The sequence below is a fragment of the Octodon degus genome, unplaced genomic scaffold, assembly GCF_000260255.1.
Source record: "Octodon degus isolate 3935 unplaced genomic scaffold, OctDeg1.0 scaffold00094, whole genome shotgun sequence".
NCBI lineage: Eukaryota > Metazoa > Chordata > Mammalia > Rodentia > Octodontidae > Octodon > Octodon degus.
This window is the reverse complement of record NW_004524670.1, coordinates 9,775,438-9,798,441: the sequence shown is the minus strand read 5'-3', so window position 1 is coordinate 9,798,441 and position 23,004 is coordinate 9,775,438. Positions and strand designations below refer to the sequence as shown.

Below are 23,004 nucleotides of genomic sequence, written 5' to 3'. Positions count from 1 at the left end.
GGGCCAGTGCTTCAGTTTTTCTGTCTCAAGTGGAGGGATTAAATGACAGCCTTCAAGTCCTTTTCTTTCCTTTTCTCTTCTTTTCTGTACTGGGGATTGAACCAGGGCCTCTGCTTTAAGCTATATCCCCATCCCTTTCTAATATTTTCAATTGGAGACAAGGGCCCATTAAGTTGCCCCGGCTGGGTTTGAACCTGTGATCCTGCTGCTTTAGCTCATCGGAGTGTTGAGATTACAGATCTTTGCAAGCGCTCCTAGATCCAACATCTGCTTAAATCCAAAACCAACAGTTACCAAGTTTACAAGGCTGAGCCCAGAAGTAGACACGATGGAGAACACTCGAACAAATGGGGTCCTATAAAAATAGATAACTTAAAAATGGCAGCCAGCAGGTCCCTCACTTCTGGTGCAGCTACCACAAGTAGTTAAGAATTCTGTGACCTGATGCCCGTGGGCCGGCTTGTCTATCTCCACAGCCTGCCCCTGCCCTATGGGTTTCAGGGCGCTCAGCTATATAGTTCAGGTGCTAAAGATTTGGGTCATGATACTGTGCTGTGTAACTGAGAAGGAATGGAGAAAGAGAGAGAAACAATGAAACTAAACCTCTGTGATAACAACTGAGTTTCGCCCCAAAGGGAAGGACTGAAGGAAAAAGTTTATGTAAGACTAAGCAAGTCAGCTCCAAGCAGCAGGTTTTCCTACCAACGCACACATGCTTTAGGGCCAGCTTCTGAGAATGCTGGACGGCTCAAGGCTACCACCATGCTCTCAGCCCAGCTTGTGGGGTTGAGGAGCTTCCCAAGGAACGGTGCCCCGGGGTTAACAACTGTTATCCCAGCCACCCTCACCAATGCTACTGTTTTGTAGCTTCATGCATGAAACCTAACGCAGTCTTCTCAGGAGGCACCAAGCGCTATTGCTGTGCTAAAAATAAAGAATGGGCAGGAAGTGTAATTTATACATGAGGTTAATCAAGGCTTTAGGAGTTCTGACAGGTGCATACAACAGCCTCTGATTGGCTTGCTCAGTTCCTTCCGAGCAAAAAGCCAACTGCAGTAAACTGTAAGGGAAGACAACACACTTCAGCTGTGGAGGTGTAATTTACTGGGGATGGAGGAGGTTTTGATCAGAGCCAAATGGACTATAATATATACTTGACCCCTGCAGACCATCCTTATGGAAAAATACAAAAGACCTCTGCTCTGTGAAGTGCAACAATCATCCTCTTTTTCAAAATTGATTGGTGCAGTCACACTTCTTGCTTTATGCAAACACTTTCTCTGTACCCAGCACTGGTCTGAGGACCAGGAACATAGAGACAGACCAAAGACAAGGCCTGATGCTAGGCATTTGATCAACTAATAAGAAAAGCCACGTAAATGTGTAAGTTACCCTACCACATGGAAGGACAATCACAGAGGAAAGAACAGTATGTGTGGAGCAGTCAGCGCTGCCTGGCAGTGTGCGGCAAGAGCTCCAAGCTGCCTGCTAGTGTCTGTTCTCCTCCTCCTTCACTCTGACAGAAGCCACATTCCAGCTTCCGCTGCAGGTCAGTGTAGTCAGAGGTGGCTCTGGCCAGTGAGAGGTGGGTAACCTTGTCAGGAGGAGAGGATGGCTGATGTATGCGTCGGATGCCTTCATACCTTCTGCCAGTTACGTGGGCCTGGTGCTAGGGAGGCAGATTATCTCCATCTCCATCTGCTGCTGTGACACCTACCACCAATTTGGTGGCTTACAATATGAATATATTATCTTTTACTTCTCCAGGTCAGAAGAAGTATGACACAGGACTCATCAGACTTCAGACAAGATGGTGCCAGAGCTGTTCTCTGAGCCTCTAGGGGAGAATCTATTCCTCACCTTTTCCAACATCCTGAAGCCACCCACATTCCCTGCCTGAGAGAAATCCTTCTGTTTTGAGAGCCAGTCCATAATGTTTATTTTCTACAGTCATCCAGCCTTCTGAGTCTCTCATTCTGCCTCCCTCCTCTACTTTTAAAGACTCTTATGATTGCACAGGGCCTACCCAGAGGATCTAAGCCAATCATTTCCCCATTTTAAAGTCAGCTGCTAGGAAACCACACTATGGTTTGGATATAGTTTGAGTATGTGCCCCAAAGGCTCATGTGCTGGAAGCACCAGTAAGGCATGACTGAGGCAGTGAAAGTTTCAAGAGGTGGGGCCTAGTGGAAGCTGGTTAAGTCACTAAGAGCTGCCCTCAAAAGAGATTAACGCAGCTCTCAGGGATCCCAGTTAATTCCCACAGAACTGAGTTGTTATAAAAAGAGCAAGCTTGGCCTCCACATCCTTCTTGCCTCCTTCTCTTTATAGGATCTTTTTCTCTTGTTCTCTTTCCCGCCATGACACCACTCCTGATCTTGAGCTTCCAGCCTCTAAAACTGTAAGATAAACAAACAAGTTTTCTTTATAATATACCTAGCCTCAGATATTTCCTTATAGTAACAGAAAACTGACTAATATAAACTTTATTTCTCTATGCTCACAGGACCACAGAAAATCAGACTAGGTGCTGTGATATGGATCTTAAGTGTCTCCATAAAGCTCATGTGTTGAAGCCTTGGCCACTGGCCTAAGGCACTACTGAGAGCTGGCAGAACTTTTAGAGGGGGGACTTAGTTGAAGGAAGTTAGGCCCACAGAGGTCGCATTTGAAGGGGATTTTGCAACCTGGCCTCTCCTCTTCTTTTCTTTGTCTCCTGGATACCATGAAGTGAGAAATTTCTTTTACCACATTCTCCCTAGTACAATCTCTTGCCTCTACACAGGCCCAAACATAAAAAAGCCAGCCCACCATGGACTGAAATGATGACCCAAAATAAATACTTTCTTGTTAACAGTTGAGTATCCCAGGTATGTTCTCACAATGACACAAAGCTGATTAACACACCAGGAACAGATGTTATTTAACCTAAAAGCTTTTCAGACATATGAATATCCTGACCTGTACTCCACATGACAGTACTTTTACTTCTGCCTAAGACCCTTCCCAAGACAACCCATTCCTTCTTTGCACAGCACTGACCCATAGAATGCTCATTTACAAATCTGGTGAAGTTTGTTTCCCTATTAGTTTCATTAATTGTCTGAGTTCTTTCCCTTAGATGTGTAGAAATGAAGTTTAATAAATACCATGACTCATAAGAGCTCCACTCCAGGAAATGGGAAGACTCGGGGAAACAGATTTCTGTCTCAAGGGAGGACACAGATATGAGTTGGGGCCAGATGCTAAGCAGGTGTGCTAGGGAAGACAGAAGAGAAAAAATGGAAAGACCAAGGGTAGAGGGGTTTTTGAGCCCCATCATGGAGAGAACTCAGTATTAACTCTAGGCTACGACAAAAAAAGCACCCAAAAAAATGTTTATAAAATCTCTGGGGCCCCAGGAACATTCCAGAATGAGCAAGCCCTCTATTGCTACACTCTCAGCACTCGACCCTCAGTGAAACACACTGCTTCTCAACTGACATGAGCTTGAATGTCAGTAAATACTCTCAGGGAAAGAAAAAAAAAAAAAAAGACAATGCTGACAGGCTGGCCAAAGGTGCCTAAATCAGACTTGTTCTCTTCTGCAATTTCATAGTTGAGCAGTCAAGTGCAGTGCCTGTCTGACTGATCTGCCCAAACAAGAACTTCAGGAGGAACGTGGACTCATCAGAGGGCAGGAAAGCCCCCTACATTTTTATGCATCCAGACAAGTCGAAATGCAAAGACTTTTATAAAATCCCTGAGGCTGAGCTGGGCCCCTGGGTTTTCCAAATTAAGTCCACATTTTCTCGGCATTCATTGTAGCTGAAAGTAGCATTTTCTGGTCTAAGATGAGTGAAAGTGTTATAGGGCAGGTTCTAGAATCTTCTGTAGCCCTTTCATCGCAAAGATCCAGCTCCTGCCTACACTACTGAAGACATGGAGGAGCAATCCTTGCAGATAGTAGAGAGATAAGATGAAAGAAGACTTCGCTCCTGAAAGAGTCACAAAGCACATCACTGGACAGCTCATAGCTGTGTACTTGTGGAATTTCACTCAAGGCCGGAATAAACACTGTGTTGCAGCCACTGTTATTGTCTCTGTCATTTGCTTCTACATCTAACCCTAATGAATATGAGACACTTCCCACATACTGTTGGATTGTGAATGAATGATCTTAGAAGTTTGCTGAGGGTTTGGTGTCACAGCTATCCACAGCCCACAGCCTTATCGGTGACTCAGCAGAAGGAGAAAAATGAGCAACAGCTGAAGTTTGAACTTCGTTATTGCTCATCAGCCTGTGTGAATGAAGCTTGTTGGGAAGCGGGAAGCATGCGTGCCTTCTCCCTCCCCATGTCCCCAAATCCTTGCTGCCTCCAGAGTCTCAGCAGGGTGTTTTGACTCAAGGCACAATTATAATCATTCCCTTCTTAGCATTTCTTTGGAGGGCTGTTGTGTCGGTCTGCTTCCTGGAGCCTCTGCTGGCTGAACTGCATCAGGAAGACATGGCTCAGGAAGATGTGGCTCTCTGTCCATTTTAAACACCTTTCTAGCGTTGCAGTGCAGTGAACTGGTCACCTCTGCATATAAGATTTAACAACGCTGAGCTCACTTTTGACCTTGATGTCCCAGTTACTGGTGGAAGCAGAAACCGGTCGACCTGAGAAGGAGGTGCAGAAGTGAGCACAGGGGCAGAGGCAAGGGCGTGGCGGAAAGCATGCACACTGTCCTCACCTTTTCCTTCTGAGAACAATCCAGCTCTTGGATTGAAAACAAAATCCCTCTGGGATTCCTTGTGGCTTTGGGGAAACTACTAATCAGAGAGCCCACATTCCTGGCCAAAGAGGGGGAAATCTAACCACCTCAACCAACTAAACTCCTGCCCAGAAGCCTGTGTCTTTACAGAAGTGACCCACGAATGGAAAATAATCAAAGTGTTCCTACAGCAGGACCCTACAGAGACTGTCCCCTTAGCCCCGCTGCCTGGCTCCAAGACCAACCTGAGACCTCATTCTCTGCCCCTTCCTGCCATTCTAAGACTACTTGGCTTTTTCTCCTCCTTTCCCACACTCTCTACCTAGTCTCTCTGGATTAGAACATTAGGAAGAAGGCTGTTCTCATGCAAATAGACACTACAAAGTCTACTTTCCAAGTTTCAGGAAGATGGTGCATGTGTTTCTATGGTACACCCCAAATATTTTTCATCTGTGGCTCAATTAGCCAGGAAGCAGCTTCCTTTTATTTAGATGAGTGTATCTAGAAGCACGGCAGATTGGTTGGTACTTCACTGAAAAAAAATGTTCATAGCCCTTAAGGAAACAGAGGATTTCCACTTCTGCTGTTAAAAGAATAAGACTTTCCTTGACTGAGAGGCGTCAGTGGAAAGTCACTCCCCTTTCCTCCTTTCTTTTCTTTTTTTCCACATTGTGCCTGAGACATAAATATGGTGAGAAGAGCAAGGTCCTTTAAAGAATTCCTGATGTGCAGCTCACACCCTTTCCCTGTTGGAAAGCTCCTGGTGCCTCCTCTCCACCCTCCTGAATCCAGTCCAGCTTCCTAGGCTGGAAGTTCGCACACTCTGTGCTCTGCTCCAAGCCCTTCATAGGCCCACTCTGCCCTTCTGGTTCTATGTACTGCAATTAACCTGACTCCTGCAGGCAAAACCCAGGGGCCCTCCCTCAACTCCACCTGCTGAAGCCAGACCTCATCATTCATGTCCAAATCAAATTCTAGCTGCTTAACTAGATTTCCCACAAATCCCTCCAACCTGATATGCTTGACCCTTTGACCCTACAGGATTTTTACCCCTCTTAGGTGCCTGGTGTACCCTGCCTTGTCCTGGGCAGTAAAATTGTACATATCCTCCCCAGTCCTATTTGGACAACCCCTCTCTCAAGTGTGTGACTCTATTTGCCTTATTAATTTTTCTTTACTCATCTACTTATTTTGTGGTGCTAGAGATCAAACCTAGGTCTTTGCACATGCTAGCAAATGCTCTGCCATGGAGCTACACCCTGCAGCCCTGACTCCTTCAGTTTTCAACACACTGATGACCATTCCTCCTCCACTTCAGAGGCCAAGAGGTATATCCATACAATTATACATCCAAGGTATGTAATTGTACTCATATTCTCTCCTACATCTACGGATGGTCCATAAATACTGGTTACACGAGTGAAAAGAAAGACAATGCTTATGCGCCTACTGCTAACGGGTTGATTCTATTATAAAACTAACTTGGATACGGGAGTATTAAAGGTAATTTTAAAAATCTCAACTTTGCTTTGCTACTTTCTCTCAAGTTAAACAATTTAGATACTTAATAAGAAAAAAAAAAAAGAACATCAATACTAGGTTGTTTATATCTGGTTTTAAATATTTAGCAGGGGCATACCCAGCACTTTGTATTATTGATGGTGATACAATTGTACTGATTCCCAGCTAAACATAAATGAACTGGTCTCTGTATGTTTTCTTTAGCTCAGTGAGACCAACTTCTCTCTAACCTGCACCTGGAATCACACGGCTCGCACCATCGGCATCTGTGCAAGTTGATTTCTGAGGCCGGAAATCATTACCATGCTTGAGCTGAGCTTTGCTTTCCTCGGTGTGATTCTTATTGGAGTCTGTTTCATAAGAAATGATGCATTTTGATTACAGGAAAGTGAGACACCGTCTTTTCAAAATAACACGTACTTTCCCTCTAGCGTCTTAAGCGCTTTCTTCCCCCAAATTGCCTCTTTTGGGAGGAGACAAAGTCCCATCTAGCTCACCTCCATGCTTCCACCCTTTGACCCAGGGTCTCTGGCTGACAACACACTTCCGCCTGTGCGCCTGACCACGAGGGCCTGGGCCCCTCTGGGATAGGACAGCATCAGTTACTTCTCCCATACCTTAACCTCTCTCCTGGACAAGTCTTTCCCAGTAATCCATAAACAAGAATCAATTCACACTAAGAATAGATGAACTTTTCTCGACCTTGCCTCCCGTCCAGTGACTGTTGAATTTCTTACAGATTTCTGCAAGGGCATTTGCCTCTTGCTGCCTCAATATCTCAAACCCAACGCCCTCTCAGCTTTCCCCCCCCACCTTCCTTGCTCACTGCCAGTGTATTCACTTTGAATAAAGTCTGTGACACCACAATCGCAAGGCAAGTGTATCCTCTGCAGTGTGACTATTTGTCTTCTTCATTTTTATCTTTATTGTTTATTTATCTGCTTGTTTTATGGTGCTGGCGCTAGAGCCCAGGGCCTCCCACATCCTAAGCAACTGTTCTACTACTGAACTACAGGCCCAGTTCTTATTTCTTCATTTTTAAATAAACTGATGATATTGTTCTTCCCTTTTGAAAGCCAAGTGTTCTAGTCTCCATATGGGCTCCTCGTCTCCTCCTTTATTAATGTTTATTTGGTTCACTGCTCTTCTTACTCAACACCAGTAACCTGGATAATCACTCCCAGCCTCATACAGTCATTCCTACATCTATCCAACTCACAACAGTATCTCACCTGACTCCAGCTTCTATGCACAGCTGTATTGTGAATTTCCCTCTGGGTATTCCACAGGCATTTCAGACCACCCCATGCATACAGGTTCAATCTCATCTTCCTCCATAACACTGTCTCCTTGCAATACCCTCTTACTCAGCTGCTGGTACCAACATCACCCATTCTACCTAAGACACAAACCTGGATGTTACCTTGACCTTGGGCTTGCTTCCCTTTAGTAATAGCACATTCCCTTATGGATACCTTACAACTTACAGTGGAGTTTCATACCACAAAAGCCACCCTAAGTTTAAAATATCACAAGATAAACATGCATTTAATGCATCTAACTTGCTGCCTAACCCGCTGCTTAGCAACCCTGATTCAACACTGAAGACTCAGCTCTGTAGAGTCTTGGTTATTTCCCTTCAGGATTGTGTGGCTGACAAGGAGCTACAGTTTTCAGCCCCTGCCCAACACCAGAAGACAGATCCCAGCCATGTGTCACTAGTACAGGAAAAGATCAAATGTAAAAGTGGAAGCATTGCTTCTGCTGAATGTATACGGTCTTCAGATCATGATAAAGTGGAAAGACTGTAGGTCAAAGCATCATAAGTTGGGGTCCCCCTGCACATTTATGACTCATGAAGTCTTGCCAACTTGCCCCCAAAGTATCTTTCATATTGCACTTCCCCATCTTCTACCCCAGGATGTGCTCGTTCCTTCCTTCCCCTAAATGCCTGCAGCAACCTCCCAACTCCTCTCTGCCTCTGCTCAGCCTCATCGCCATCAAATCCACAGTGCCCTTGGACAGAGCTCCAGTGCCTTCCCCTAGCAGAAGCCCCTCATGGACCCTCTGCTGTCACTTTAACAAGACCCTCTCACCCTCCCATTGACCTCTAGGAATAGTAACATCCCCTGGGGTCGCCATTCACTCCTGCTGCCCTGTTTTGCTTCAGTGTTTAGGCTTTTACCTCTCCCTCTGCTTGAAAGGCCTCTGTTCTCTCTCTTTTCCTTCCTCTGGACAAGTGCCACTCATTCTTTTTTTTTTTTTTTTTTTTTTTTTTTGCGGAACTGGGTATTGAACTCAGGCCCTTGCACTTGCCAGGGAAGCGCTTATTCCACTAAGCCATCTCCCTGGCCCACCACTCATTCTTTAAAATTCTACTCAGATCTCCTTTCTCTTTGGAAGTTTTCCTGGTACCCTTCCTTGTTATCATTTTAGCCCATGGAAATATTTGTATGACCAAATTTATCCCGCTGTGTTTTAGTCACTCTTTTCAGACTCGGGGCCACCTCCTCAACTCCAGTTTACAACCGTCTTGAGGACAGTTTCCATCTCTCCTCTGTCTTTGAATATAGCTTCTTGCTATCTTGCAGATAATAAAGAAGCAGTTAAAAGTTCTCCATAAATGTGGGTTGGGTAATGTTTTAGGGATTACATAAACTGCCAACTGGAAGTAGCCTCAAAACAGAACCTTTGGCCCAATTTCTGCAGTGGAAAATAATTCTTAAAATAACAGCAACTCTGGACTTAGTGGAAAAAAGAAATCAGTTATTAATTTAGAAGAAACTTGGCTTTACCTTCCCTGAGATAGTGTTGTGCAGAAGATGATCGCTGTTTCCCCAGTTTTTCACTCTTCGCCCCAAATACCCCAAACATACAATCACATCTGACTAAAGTGCGCCTCTGTGTATAAGAAATGACCGTTTCACTTTTTTAGCCTGGTGCTCACCTAAAGAAAGCTGCAGGTATGAGGGAATTAGGCCTGCAGGATCAGTGTCAGCAGTCACCTCATGGCACCTTGCGATTCTCTACGAGCTCCCTGTTCTCGCAGGAAGCATCTGGGCTCCCACGCCAGATTATAAGAATAGTTCATGTGGTGCCTGCCTCTCCTGCGAATTCCTGGTGCCCAAATCCAGCCCTCTGTGATAGCTTTCCCAAGGAGCCAGAATTTGCCATTCGCCTCTGTGTGCATGCGTAATGTACATCTCGATGGCATCCTCCGTAGTTCCCAGAAATTCCCAAAACGTTGACCAACGCATTTTTGCTGCTGTTGGTACAGGAGGTTACTCTGAGTAGACGAGTGGTGCTTTCAAGACACTTTAGTTGGTATCTTAATGAATCATTTAATGTCTAGCAAGAGCAGTGGTGAAAATAGTCAACCTCTGAGTATTACCATGAGCCAGACAATACGTTGGGTATAAATATTATTCAATCCTCTGCACTCTGCAAAATAACAAGCCACACACCTGTCAGGTGAAGAACCTGAGGTTGAAAGAGGCTGAGTAACTTATCCTTATGTACGTGGCACAGCTGGCTTTGAAGAGACTACTGGGATGTTAACGACCACCTCTCCCTCCTCCTTCCTAAGAGCAAATGAAATGGCTCCTTGGTTCAAAGATTTTCGTCATTTCCTTTTGAGGAGGTAGAACTTTCTTTTCCAACATCTTGGCCAAGTAGAGCTGCTCTGGTTGAGGAGTGAGCTGTCTAGGAGTTCTGCCCACACTCCTGCTTGCCTCGACTTGGTCATTCCGTGGAACAGAACGTCGTTTAGAAACCACTGCTCAGAGAAAGTAAAAAGGACAACCCGGGTACTTCTGTGCCCCGTGGAGCCTAGAACAGCATCTGTAGCCAGAGCTCCACCTGTACTGCAGTGGGGTGTCCTAAGGGACAGTGCCTCCTCTGGTGCTCACCCATGCCACGGGCTTTCATGCGTACCCAATGGGCCACCACAGTTACTTGGAGCCCCAGAGGGCAGGCTGTTATTCCACCTGGAAGGTCCACATGACCACTTGCTTGTGCCTGAGACAAAGACTCAGGAGTTCAGTGAGAGGAGCTATGGCAGAGGCTTGGTAAACCCAAACTGATCTTCCTGAAGGAAACTTCGTCATAGCTCTGGGGTTTTTCTGACTGTATTTTCCATGCTTGGCATTACCAAATGACAGCTCCTTCTTAGTGGAGAAATTTGTCACCCCACTGGGATAATCCCAAAGTTATTCTAAGAGTTCCTTCTCAGAAGAGATCAAGCCAATCAGGAAGCTGCTCTTCTGGGCTGAGCCCAGCTGATTGTTTCCCACTTGGCCACTTCCTGCTATTGTTCTCTGTCATGTTCTAAAGGCCTAGCCACCCAGCCCTGCCCCTTCCTCTCGGGAGCTGAGGGCCGGAGTCCTGGCTCTAGGTCAAAGTATCCTAGACCCAGAGACCAGGCACCTGGCAGGGGAAAGAGCCTGTAGTGAAAACAGAGGAGGTCCCTGGCCCAAGTGGTCAAGGAAGAAGCCACAGCACTTCAAAAAGCTCAGGATGCATGGGCTTCTGTGACCTTCAAAGAGAAGGTCATTGAAGGTCACTGAAATGCCATTCATTAATATTTACCAAGGAAGTGCTGAGCTAGGTATAGTGGTAGCTGTTCAGTTACTACTTGTGGGAAACTCATCCAGTGAGGAAGTATGACATGTAATTATAACACAGCGGTGACAGAGTTCAAATTAGAAGTCCAAGACTCTGTGGGAATAGAAGCATTCACACTAACTATGCTTAGGGAAGGCGTGGGAGGACTTCAGGAGCCTGGAACATGACCGAAGGATCTGGAAGGATGAGTTAGAACATCGAAAGACAGGTGTTTGAAAGCACTGCAGGCAGTTGTGACAGCAGGGACAAAGAGGGCTCTGGAGCAAAAATGTCCAAAGAGGGTTCAAGCAAGTGAGTGAGCCTCGGCTCCCAGATGTGATGGCTTGTGAATGTCACACTAAGGTGTCTGACCTCAGGATAACAGGAAAGTAAGTTTCTTGTTTGGCTATTAATCACAGAGGGATAGCATCAGCTACCTTTTGGAAAGAGGGTGTCCATAGCTGTACCGAGAATGGGTCTGGATGTGTAGCAAAAGAACAGAAAGCACAGGTCAATCAGGAGTTGTTCAGACCCCAGACAGTGAAGTCCTGTGCAGCACGGACTATGATAGGAACCAAGATGGTTCCACTCACTGATGTTTATGTTTATGTTTATGTTAGAAGAGGTTTCCTTCCCTTCCTTAGCAAGGGTTTCCTAAATCAACCATTTTGTACTAGTGTAGGACAATAGGTTAGGATGAAAAAAGATTGTGCAACATTAGCCTGAGAACCTGTGGTCACAAGCAGATGCGGTTGCCAAGCAACCAGAATTTGTGAGGCTAGAGCTCTCAGCCATTGCCTTTCCCATCGCCACCCCTCGCCCCCAGCTGCGTCCCGTGGTGCCCCAGCTGTCTCGGGCTCACAGCTTTCCTCTTCATAGGAAAGGCAAGGGTGGTTAAAAAAACATTTCTGTGCCCTTTGGTGACATGCAGTAAAGTGAAGGCCAGGACATGAATTGGAACCTTGAGGCACTAATTTAAAATCCTCCAAGGAGTAAAACTATAGAGTCCGTGAGTTTCCCCGCGAGGAGCAGTCTAGGCAGCTGCAGCTCCATCAACGGGACAGGAGCAGACTACAGGATTATGATTGGGTCTGGGCAAATCTGGGGACTTCCTTTCCTGCACCTTGTCTTATGGGGGTGCAGGTACATCTTGCCTGGCGCTGTTGTCTCCCCTTCCCCTTTGCATAATCCTCAGAGCTTTCTGGCATTATCTTGTCATATTTCTGTCTTACAGAAAAAGTAGAGACATTCTGGCTTTAAAATGCCAACGAGACTATCTTAAGGCCCTTTGCAGTGGCTCAGCGGGTTTTGAGGCAGAAGCTTAGCTATTCAGGCTCTGGTTCTGGCTCATGTGTGCCCCCTTGTGGTCTGGACGTGTGTGTCCGGACTTAGAATGGACTTGGATGAGCCTACGCATACTACATACTAGGAGCTGAGGAGACCACGACAGCTTTCACTTTTTTTTTTTAAATGTATCAGTTATTTAATTAGGTTCTTAGTAAGAAATTTAGAACACTAATTTATGAGGACAAATTCTATTTTTCCGAGCAAAAATGGATTGCAGGTAGCCCCAGAGCCAAGGAACAGCCTTGATGTTTGCTAAAATCTGAGTCCACTGCTTTCTGATCCACCTTGAACTGCTCCAAAATATGGTCTCTCTCTTTCTCAGTGTTGAAGATCTCACCCTCTTGGTATCTGGGTTTCCACAGTTGCCGCTACTTCTTCTTCTCCTTCTCCTTCTCCTTCTCCTCTTCCTTCTCCTCTTCCTCCTCCTCCTCCTCCTCCTCCTTTTTTCTTCTTCCTCTTTTTGCATTTAGAACATGATCTACAGGGTCCACAGGCTCTCACTCGTAGCAATCCTCCTGTTTTCAGCCTCCCAAGCACTGGGATTACAGGCGTGCATCACCACACCCAGTCTCAGTCGCCATCTCAGAGCACCCCGGGGGCAGGACCGGCATGGCAGGCCAGGGATCGAGCCCCCAGCCCCTACGTCTGCCTAAGCAGGCACTTTAATCCACTAAGCTATCTGGCCAGCTCAGTTTCTTCTTCTTGCAGTAAGCATCTATGAGGTGTTTGGGTATTTTCACTTTGCTGATATCAATTTTTGTAGAGGTGGCAATGACAAATTTCCAGTGTGTTCTTCATAGAGGAACATGATTAAGGCTAAGAGGCCCAGTCACAAGTAGCAAGCTGCTGGCCAACTGCTTCAGGAAGACCACTCTCTTGCCTCTGTGATGCCAGGTGAGGATGATCAAGATGGTGCCGGGAGCGATGCTAGCTTGAAGTTCCCGATCTGCTATGAATTCCAGAAAGGCTTTGTGCAAGAGAGAGTACACAGCTGCTAAACCCAAGGTTGAGAAGAAAAAGGAGAAAGTTCTTGCTATGACCACAAAACCAGTCGCTGGGGAGGTACTTGGGTGGTTAAGCTTCAAAAAATGCCTAGATACTACCCTACTGAAGATGTGCCCCAAAAGCTCTTGAGCCAAGGCAAGAAACCCTTCAGTCAGCATGTGAGGAAACTTTGAGCATTCACTTTGGTCATGGACTGTTGAAGCAAAAAGTTTTGAAACTAAAACTAAAGTTTAAAATGTCCTCTGGTGGGCCAGGCGGATAACTCAGTAGAATAAGAGCTTGCTTGGCAAGCTAAAGGTCCTGAGTTCAATCCTCGGTACAATAAATAAATAAATAAATAAATAAATAAATAAATAAATAAAATATTCTCTGGTATACTTTATTCCTGTAGACTGATTTTTTTTTTTTTTTTAACAATGCTCACTGTTATACTGAGAATGTAATACTGAGAATGATGCAGGATTCTGGGGTTTCTAGAAAACCCAAAATGCTCTGTAAAGAGAGTAGTTCTCTCATACCAGGAGCCTGCCAATAGAAACTTCCAGGCACAAGATGATCGATACATAGGCATCCAAGTTCAAGGGGAAGAGGATTCCTGAAGCCAAATTAGAGAAACTTTTTACAAGCAAATAGTTTGCATCAGGCCCCCCCAAAAGCCGATGCCATTTAAAACTTACTCAGAGAGGAGAAAACACTTATTCAAAGATCTGTGCTTTTTAATTTAAGCCCTCTGTCAACTGGATGGTGTGATAGGCCAATGTACATAATGGGTACCGGGCTATAGGTTGAAGATTCCTTTGCTGAAATACTTGAGACTAGATGTACTGGGGATTTTTTTCCCCTAATTTTAGAAAATTCCTATATGTGCAATGAGACAACCTGGGGATGAAACTGATATTTCAGTACAAAATTCATTTATGGTTCAGCTATACCTTATACACATTAGCATGAAGGTGATTTCAGACAGTAATTTAAATCATTTTGTGCATAAACCTGTTTCATGGTGTGGAATTCTTCTCATGCAATGCCATATCTGTGTTTAAAGGGATTTTGGCTCTTTCGATCCTCCACCACGGTGCAGGATCAGGGTGAGAAGAAGAACCTCATGCGAGAACTTCCAGTTTGCAAACTCTGCCTCAACATTTGCGTCGGGGAGAGTGGAGACAGATTGACACAGGCAGCCAAGATACTGGAGCATCTCACGGGCCAGACTCTTGTGTCTTCTAGGGCTAGATACACCGTCAGGTCCTTTGGCATGAGGAGAAATGAGAAGATCGCTGTTCACTGCACAGTGCGAGGGGCGAAGGCAGAAGAAATCCTAGAGAAAGGCCTAAAGGTGCAAGAGTATGAATTAAGGAAAAATGACTTCTCCGATACTGGAAACTTTGGTTTTGGAATCCAGGAACACATTGATCTGGGCATCAAATACACCCCAAGCATTGATATCTATGGCCTGGACTTTTATGTGGTGCTGGGTAGGCCAGGTTTCAGCATCGCAGACAAGAAGCGCAGGACAGGCTGCCCTGGAGCCAAAAACAAAGTCAGCAAAGAGGAGGCCAGGTGCTGTTTCCAGCAGAAATATGAAGGCCAATAAAATGTTTTCAGTGAAAAAAAAAAATAATAAAGGGATTTTGGACTTTCATGTTAGGGAGATTGAACCTGAGGCACATACTGTTCAAAATAATACTTGTAAAGTGTGCTGCTTCTCTTCCTGCTGGTTTAGTTTGTGCAAAATTAGCGCTGCTCACTTCCTTCCTCAGCAGGGGTCCCAGCCTAGAAGGTGCTCTGGCACATCTGTCATTTCTGGATTCAGACACTAAGGAAGAATCACCTGCTTCACCGAGACGCTTGACTGTACAAGAGCCCAGAGCAGACTAGACTGCATCTGGCAACAGGACGGGAGCCACAGGATGAGAAGTTTCCCGCAGAGGCCATGACCTGGGTCCACAGTGGAAGTTTTTGTGTGATGAATGAATGAATTCCTGGGCATGTACGAGAATTCTTATATTCCTACGAAACCCAAACGATACCAATATTAAAAAGAAAAATGCTTTTAGATTCTTCCACAGAGCATAAGGATTATTTTATTGCTAAATTGTGGAAATAAAAATTGAGAGGAAGAAGAAGAAGAAGAAAAGAAGAACGGAGTCTAAATACTTTCCATGCTGCAATCTGATTTCTGTAAAGTCTGTTGATTGTTTTAGGCCAACACGAGGCAACAGAGTATCCTACAGGTGAACCAGATTAGGGTACAACTATCTGAGCTTTTGTTTTTCTTCAGTGCTGGAAGTCATAACTATCTAGGCTTCGCGTATGCTAGGCAAGTGCTCTGCCACTAGGCTACACCCCCAGTGCTGATCTCAGTTTTGACCCTTCCTGAGAGAAACATGGTATAAACTCACTCCTGCTAGCGTCCTTTCCCCAACTGTCAAATGGCTGTGTGTATATATATATATATATTTTTTTTTGAAGATTAAATGAGTTTATGTTTCAAATATCTTAAAACACCTCTTGCTATGGAGAATGTATTATTTACTATTTAAATGTTTGTTCTTTCTTTTCCAGTTCTTAAAAAATATTAAAAGATTCATCTCTTAAATTCTGTAGGCAGTGCTTACTAAGCACACTGGTTTTTTGTTTGTTTTTTGTTTTTTTTGCAGAACCAGGGATTGAACTCAGGCCCTTGTGCTTGCCTGGCAAGCGCTTATTCTACTAAACTATCTCCCCGGCCCTACATACTATTTAGTGGATTAAATTCAAATCTGTGGGTTTGGCCCAGAAGATTTAAGACTGCCCACACTCTTATGCTGAACCGATTTCCCCGAGAATGTGAATAAATCCCGTCAGATGAATGTTTCAAGAAAAACTTAGCAACTGATTATTGGCTTCAAGAATGGGAAGTTACCACTGTATTCCTGTGCGTGTGTACATGTTTATAATAATCCAGAAAATCAGATAGAAGGTTTCTCTTGGCAGAGGCTTCTCTGCACTTCGGGGCACTTGGTGGGCCACCTAGTGGCAGATTCATCTGCAGATTTGGTAGCACGGTTACTTGGGAAGAGAACATTGATTAGATCAACATGAAAACATCCATAGACCTGAGCACTTCGTGAAGTTGTGCTCAAAAGACGAGTACACCCGACCCCAGAGCTGTGGGCCGAAGTCTCCAGCAAGCAGTGTGCCCAGGAACCCAGCTTGCTACGTTCTGTAGAACTGAGAAAGAAACTGGTGAGAGCCCCCAGAGGGTGGGAGTTGGAGAACTGTCTTCATTGGGTCATGGCTCTCATAGAGTCCATGTCAGTGGGCTACAACAGTTTTCTCCAAAGGTCAGTGACAGGCCACCCAATGAATGACCCTGTGGCCCAGCACTGAGATATCTCCTGACGCACGGAAGATGATCACAGTCCCGACGTGGACTCCGAGGCCCACAGCTCCTTCCATTTCTGGAAAGAAGCAGCCAGGCCTGCAGGGTGGGCTCCTGCCCAGCCCCTCACCCAACCCGTGGCTGCCACAGACAGCATCTCTACTGCATCTGTGTCCCCGTCCCCCTGTATAGGGAACAACTCTTCCATCAATCTGTCTGGAAACTCAGTGACCTGGGCCAGCAATGATAAATGGCTGGTGAGACCAAGCACAAGGAGAGGTTTGTGAAGTCGATGAGGCTACGAGTACAAAGATGGGGACCTCTGTCACCAAAGAGACTGCAGCAAATACACAGGAACTTGCAAAGAGTAAAGCGAGCATCTATAGAATTGGGCGAGGACTCCACTGTGAGTACGCATGCTTGCCCTCCCCCTTTCTCTTCTCTCTGGACCAGATTACAAGAGTCTCTGTGTTCCTCAATGGATACAGAATTCCTCTGAGAAGGAGTACATCCTATGCATTTTTGGATGCCTAGGGTCCAGCCAGGACGCAGGGCTCAGCACATACCTGCAATCTGGCTGTGGGGCCCTCTCGTCTGAGTGCTAACTGAGGAGTGGCTGAAGAGCTAAGTGAGTTCATAACCGTGTACCACCTGTGCAAGAACCGCCCAGGACAGGAACAGTACCTGCATAAGAAGACAGTCAAGGTGTGGCTCAGCTGATACAGGGATGCAGCAGCCTCCAGGGGCATCTTGATACTCACTGCGTTACACGATGGCTTAATGTGCAGCCTTTTGGGGAGCTAGAGCTGTTAAAATGAAGGGCTGCTGAACTAATGTCAAAATGAAAGGATAATGCTGTTGTCATCACATGCTTCCCAGGAGGGTTCTGCTTCTGGCCTGGGAGGAACAGGACTCAGAGTACAAAGGGCACTGATAGGGTGGGGAGCTCACTCTGTGCTCATCATTGGCTACACTCTGTTACATGCATTAACTAAATTAAACATCTCAACAACCAAAGAGATACTTATCATTGATTCCTGCTTTGGGATGGTTATGTCGCTTGCCCAAGGACCTCTGTGGAGCTGAAATTCAAAGGCAGGTCAGTATGCTGCTCAAAGGCCATGCCTGACCCTGGGTTTATAAGACTGCTCAGCTTTTTAGAAAGTCAGGGAGAACTTCTAGATCTCCATTCAGGCCCAAGGTATTGCTGAGATTAAAAAGAAAAGACACAACAGATCAGGCCTAGAACTGGCTCCTAAGTTAGAGGTTGACCTCCAGACCTCTACTGCCACTGTCTGATACTTGGGATTTTTTTAGTGAAATACTTTATTTGCTCTCTGATATACTGGTTGATCTTCTATTCAAAGATTTTCTTCTTTAATAGTGCTAAATTCAACCAGAACTGGCCACACATGCAATTGGTTCCCAATTCACTCTGAAATTCTCTACCTTTCCCTTGCTATATCTACAACTCTGGATCAGAATCCTATCTTCACCACTGGACTTATTACAATTCAAAAAATTTTAATATTCCCCTCCCAGCCTCTTGGATAAATCCTGAATACCTTCATTTAATGATCAGAGCTCTCCATGATCTAGTTTCAATCTGGTCTTTTCTCCACAGCTACTTCTGTGACAGGTCTGAGATTGCATTCCACCTTTGAGCAGACAGCAGAACCCATACAAAAAGACCAACCATGGCTGGTTCACTTCTAAGGGAGGAAGTGACACTGTGACAGTGCCAGCCACACTGTCCACTGTCATCCCTGCCTCTACGTTCCCATCCCAGGAAAGGCCAACACACCAGAGGTACTGGTAACCTCCTGCTGGATCTGGGCCCCTCAGATATTTATAGGTGACCAAGCTGGGAAGAGCCACATGAGCTTGGTCTGCACACAGCATCCATGACGACCCGCTGACACAACACCATTCTGACGCCCATGTAGCCAGTTTCTTAATAACATGTCATCTGGTAACTCAAGTCCAGATCTAGCCCTGGGGTCCTGCTTGAGGTTGAAAGGAACCAAAGTTTCCCTGAGGGAATTTTCCAGAAAGGGCCTCACTTTCCAGTCTGGTCCCATCTGATGATAATCATGTGCATCTGCTCTCTCAGTGACAGTTACTCTGTTCATATCCCAACACAGCCTTAAAAGTTCACCTCCTACTAACCTGAAATTTCCTTCAAATTTATTGAGACATACATACTGAACTTGACTTAGTGTGTGTGTATGTATATATGTATGTAAGTATATAAGTATATACTTGAATGGCTCCATCACTGCATTAACAGACTTGAGTATTACTCTTTTAATAAAATATTCTGCATAGGGACCAGAATGTACTGTCTGAAGTCAAAATTAATTCTCTTAAAGGTAAAAGAATTTCCTGGAAGAGAATTTTCTAACATTAATTAAAGGGATGTAGTAGAAATATAACTCCAGGAACCTCAGATGACCTCTGGAAATTGAACCTCAAGGGACTATGAAGCATCGTCTCCTATTATTTCTGTTGTGGTTTATAGGTCTCTTGAGGGAGCTGACTCAGCATTGTTTGTTGTGTGGTGCTGGGCCTCAAACCCAAGGCCAAGAACAAGCTAGGCAAATATTCTTCTACTGAGCTAACCCCTCAGCCTTTCCCACTTTTTCATGACTTACTTTTTTTTTCCAATGCCAGGACTCAAACCCAGCCTCATTCATACTAGGCAAGTGTTCTACCGCTGAGCTGGATCCACAGCTCACTTGTGGTACTGTGTCATTTTCATCTCTGTATCACCAACTAGCCAGGTTTCCTGCATAAACACTTAATAAACGAATAGAAAAATCTTGGAAAGATTAACCTTGGTCAAACTCCACTAGAATAAAAGCCCAAATCCTAAGATCCATTATGATTCTTTCTTCCTCTGAACTTCTACATTGAGAACAGGTATGACATCTCTCAACATCTGCTGTATGCCTACTCCCATCGGGTATTTGACACTTCAGAGAAGGGGAAAAGATTTTGATTTCCCTTCTGTAACCCTGGACTCAGCGCTGGCATGCATGACACTTACTGGACACCTATTTACTCATCTGTAACCAAGTGAGTGTTTATCAATCACTTCAGAGGAGTAAATGGAGGTTTTGTGGCAGCACTTGTCTGTACTTCTAGGAAAATGTCAGGAAGATAATCACGTTTCTTTAGTTCGTGACATGATCACATATCAACCAGCAAGATGGAGATGAAGGCCTGATGTAAGCTGGAAATACCTCCTCAGAGAGAACTCTTACCGACATCCATATTCAGAGCACCTGGGGGTATGCTGCCACACCTCCTTCTCCTCCTCCTCTTTCTGCAGACACATGGGGAAGCCCTCTGGCCCAGGCAGCGCTATGGAACTTATTACAAAAGTGAACATATCATCCCCAAGGAGCTGAAGCTAGAGGAGAAAACAGCTTCTAATATTTTAGGCTAAAAATTCCCATGGAGAACATCAGATCTAGCTTAGACCATTAAGCCCCTGAGGTGCAGAGAAAGCAGCATCTTAAGTAGGTCTTACCAGAGGTCTGAAAGACCAGTTAGCAATTATAGAGAAGCTATAGAGTGTTCCTGGAAGAAGAGACAATATGACCAAAGAACAGGATGTACAAATAGTTTGGTCTTTTCAGAAATTGCAGGTAGCTCCCAGATGGCCAGTGATGGAAGGACACAGACGTGGAAGATAAGACCAAGAAGTCAGCAGAGGTCACAGTATGACTGGCTCCTAAGTCACATTAGGGAGCTCAGAGTCTGCCTTCCAGCCCAGGGGATCAGGTACAAGGTTGTATGTGGGACAGTGATACCATCAGATGCAAGTTTTGCAAGTTGATTCCAGAGGCCAGGTAAGAGGCTAGGGCCACAATTTTCAGATAACGATGGCCTGGATGAGCGACATGACTGGGAAGAGGAAAGGGCAGACCTCCAGAAATATGTGTGGGGTAATGTAACTAATTTGATCTAGGAAATGAGATAGGGAAAAGAATAAAAAATGATGCCTTAGTTCTAGACTGTGACAAATTTCAGTGAGATTAAGATGCGCAGAGAAGGAGCCATGAAAGAAAACAATGAGGACAATTTTTGATCTGTTGAGTTGTAGGTGTTTGGGGAACATCCAAATGGTGATGACTAGGAAACAAAGTGGACTGTATGGGTAGGCAGAGAGGAAAACTGGGATGAAAGACCATGCGGCAGAAGTCATGAGCATACAACTGCCTCTGTTTTGGGGAATAATAATAATCTTCTCTTCTAGAGGGTTAACAACTTAAGCTTGCAGACCAAAAATTAGAGAAAAAGAAGGGCTGCAAGGACAGCCAACATTTTGGCCCTAGCCTTTTAAGGTCAGTGAAGACTCAGGACATAGGAGAACCTGTACTATAACATCATGTAACTCAGTTGTGTCCCAAATTTACTGATCAAGAAGATTATGGGGCCACAGAGGAATGTGATCAATGATGTAGAGTGTGCCTAAGGAGAGTCACATGGAGAGAAAACATTCTCTCAGGCTTTCACAGAAAAAAACTTGGTCAAGCAATGGCCATGACTCATCCACATGGCTGACACTGACAAAGGATCTGCAAATGGTGGTACCGGGTTACAGGATAAATCCTGAAGGGATTTGACTGACCTTATCAGATCTAAAAGTTACATTTCTTCTTATATAGGTCTTGCTTTATCTTGGTCTTAACCATCCAGCAGAAAGTATAAAAATGAAGTATAAACAGTAAAGCCATATTAATATGCTGAGCTGTGAAAGGCTCAAGTCAGCAACTTCTGACATTGCCAGTCCTACGGATAACCCACTACTGTTATGGACTACTGGACTATATTGGAATATTTTGCTAAATTCACATACCTAAAATATTTAAATGACAATGGAATGCCCTTCTCTGACAAAACTAAACAAAAAAAGGGCATACAAATGAACAACCATTTTGTATCTCTATATTCAAAATAGGATAGATATACAGCTACTTTCTCTTAATTCAATGAATAGAAAGATTTGTTCTAATAGTGTTTGTGGGTAGGATATTATGTCTGCATCTTGTACAATGAATAACCACTAAGACAACAATATGCAATGTATTGATTATTGAAACTGTCCTACTAATCGGTTTTGAAACTGTCTCATTGCTATCTGTTTGTCAATAAATTATTTTTAAAAAAGAAGGCATGAGCACAGACGAGCTTACTCAGAGACTATGTGAGAAGACAAGATAGACAAGAATCTCTAAGAACCAACATTTTGAGACAGAAGGGAGCAGAGGAGACAGAAGCCCAAGGATAACATGATTGGAAGCAAAGCAGAGAGTGTGTTTCCTGAGGAAACAGAGAGGACACAGCAGTTTCAACTGCAATTCAACAGTCAAATAAGATAAAGATTGATGTATTGGTGGTACTTAGTCACTCAATGGTCACTGATGGCTTGGCAAATGTAAGGTCAGGGACAGACAGAAGAGCACATAAGTGTGGAGGTGTGGGTGCAGATAACTCTCCAGAAGTGTGGGAGGAGGAAGGAGAGAGGAGGGATGGTGGAGGGGGGTGTGGAGTCACACCACCAGTGGTTTTTGTAACAAGCGTCCATTACAAAGTCAGGTGTTCCTAGGATCTTCATGGAGTATAGCCTTGTTCTTACTCAGATTCCTAATTTTTTTCTTCCTGGTACTGGGGATTAAGTTCAGAGCCTTTCCACTGAGCTACATCCCCACCTTGTTTTTATTTTTATTTTGAGAAAGCATCTCACTGAATTGGTAAGTTTCCCAGGTTGGGTTTGAACTTGTGATCTTACAGCCTCAGACTCTCAGAAACTGGGATCATAGGTATGCATCCTCATGTCTGGCTCAAAGTTCCTAATTTTTGAGTTTGAAATTGACTTCTAAAAGGTGAAGTAATTCAACAGGCAATTATGAATACATCCTAGTAAAGGTCATTCTCCTCCTAGGAATGCGAACATAAACTGGTCCAGGGAAGAAATATTTCTAACATACATAAAAGTTAGAAGTACTCTAAAAAATGATAAAAAACAGACAAAAAAGTTTGTTGTTGTTGCTTTGTTGTTTGAGATCTGTTTCCTAATCTGTAAAATGATCTGGAGAAAAAAAATGGGAGAATGAGAATGTGTGTGCGCGCGCGCACAGGAGCATTTATACTTGTACTGAAATGTGAGAGCTTATCCTGGATGCTGGTCTGAGCTGTGCGGCTATAAATGCTTACACTGTTACTAGGAAAGTAGGGTGACGTAGCTTCTATGTGACCTTTTTGATGAAACATTTTTTTTAAAAAAATATGTCCACGTGGATTCCTCTTAGAACAGAGACACTCACAAACTGATTTCCTAAAGCACTTATGTAATTTTGTACCCCTACCAAATCTTAGCTTCTTGGTTTTTAATGTGATTACCTAGAAAAAAAAAAAAA

The 23,004-nt window shown here is 44.5% G+C and overlaps 2 protein-coding genes across 6 annotated transcripts in view; one reads left to right on the top strand and one right to left on the bottom strand.

The window, feature by feature from the left end:
- Akap2 (A-kinase anchoring protein 2) overlaps positions 1-23,004 on the bottom strand; it is a 553,389-nt gene that overhangs the window by 234,158 nt on the left and 296,227 nt on the right. The window lies entirely within an intron of this gene.
- On the top strand, positions 14,294-14,806 carry LOC105743049 (60S ribosomal protein L11-like). The gene has a single exon (XM_012516181.2). The coding sequence runs from the start codon at positions 14,318-14,320 to the stop codon at positions 14,804-14,806; it is 489 nt and encodes a 162-aa protein (XP_012371635.1). The 5' UTR covers positions 14,294-14,317.

Excerpts from the sequence above, each read along its gene's own strand:
- LOC105743049 (XM_012516181.2), top strand. The coding sequence starts at position 14,318 with ATGCGAGAACTTCCAGTTTGCAAACTCTGCCTCAACATTTGCGTCGGG.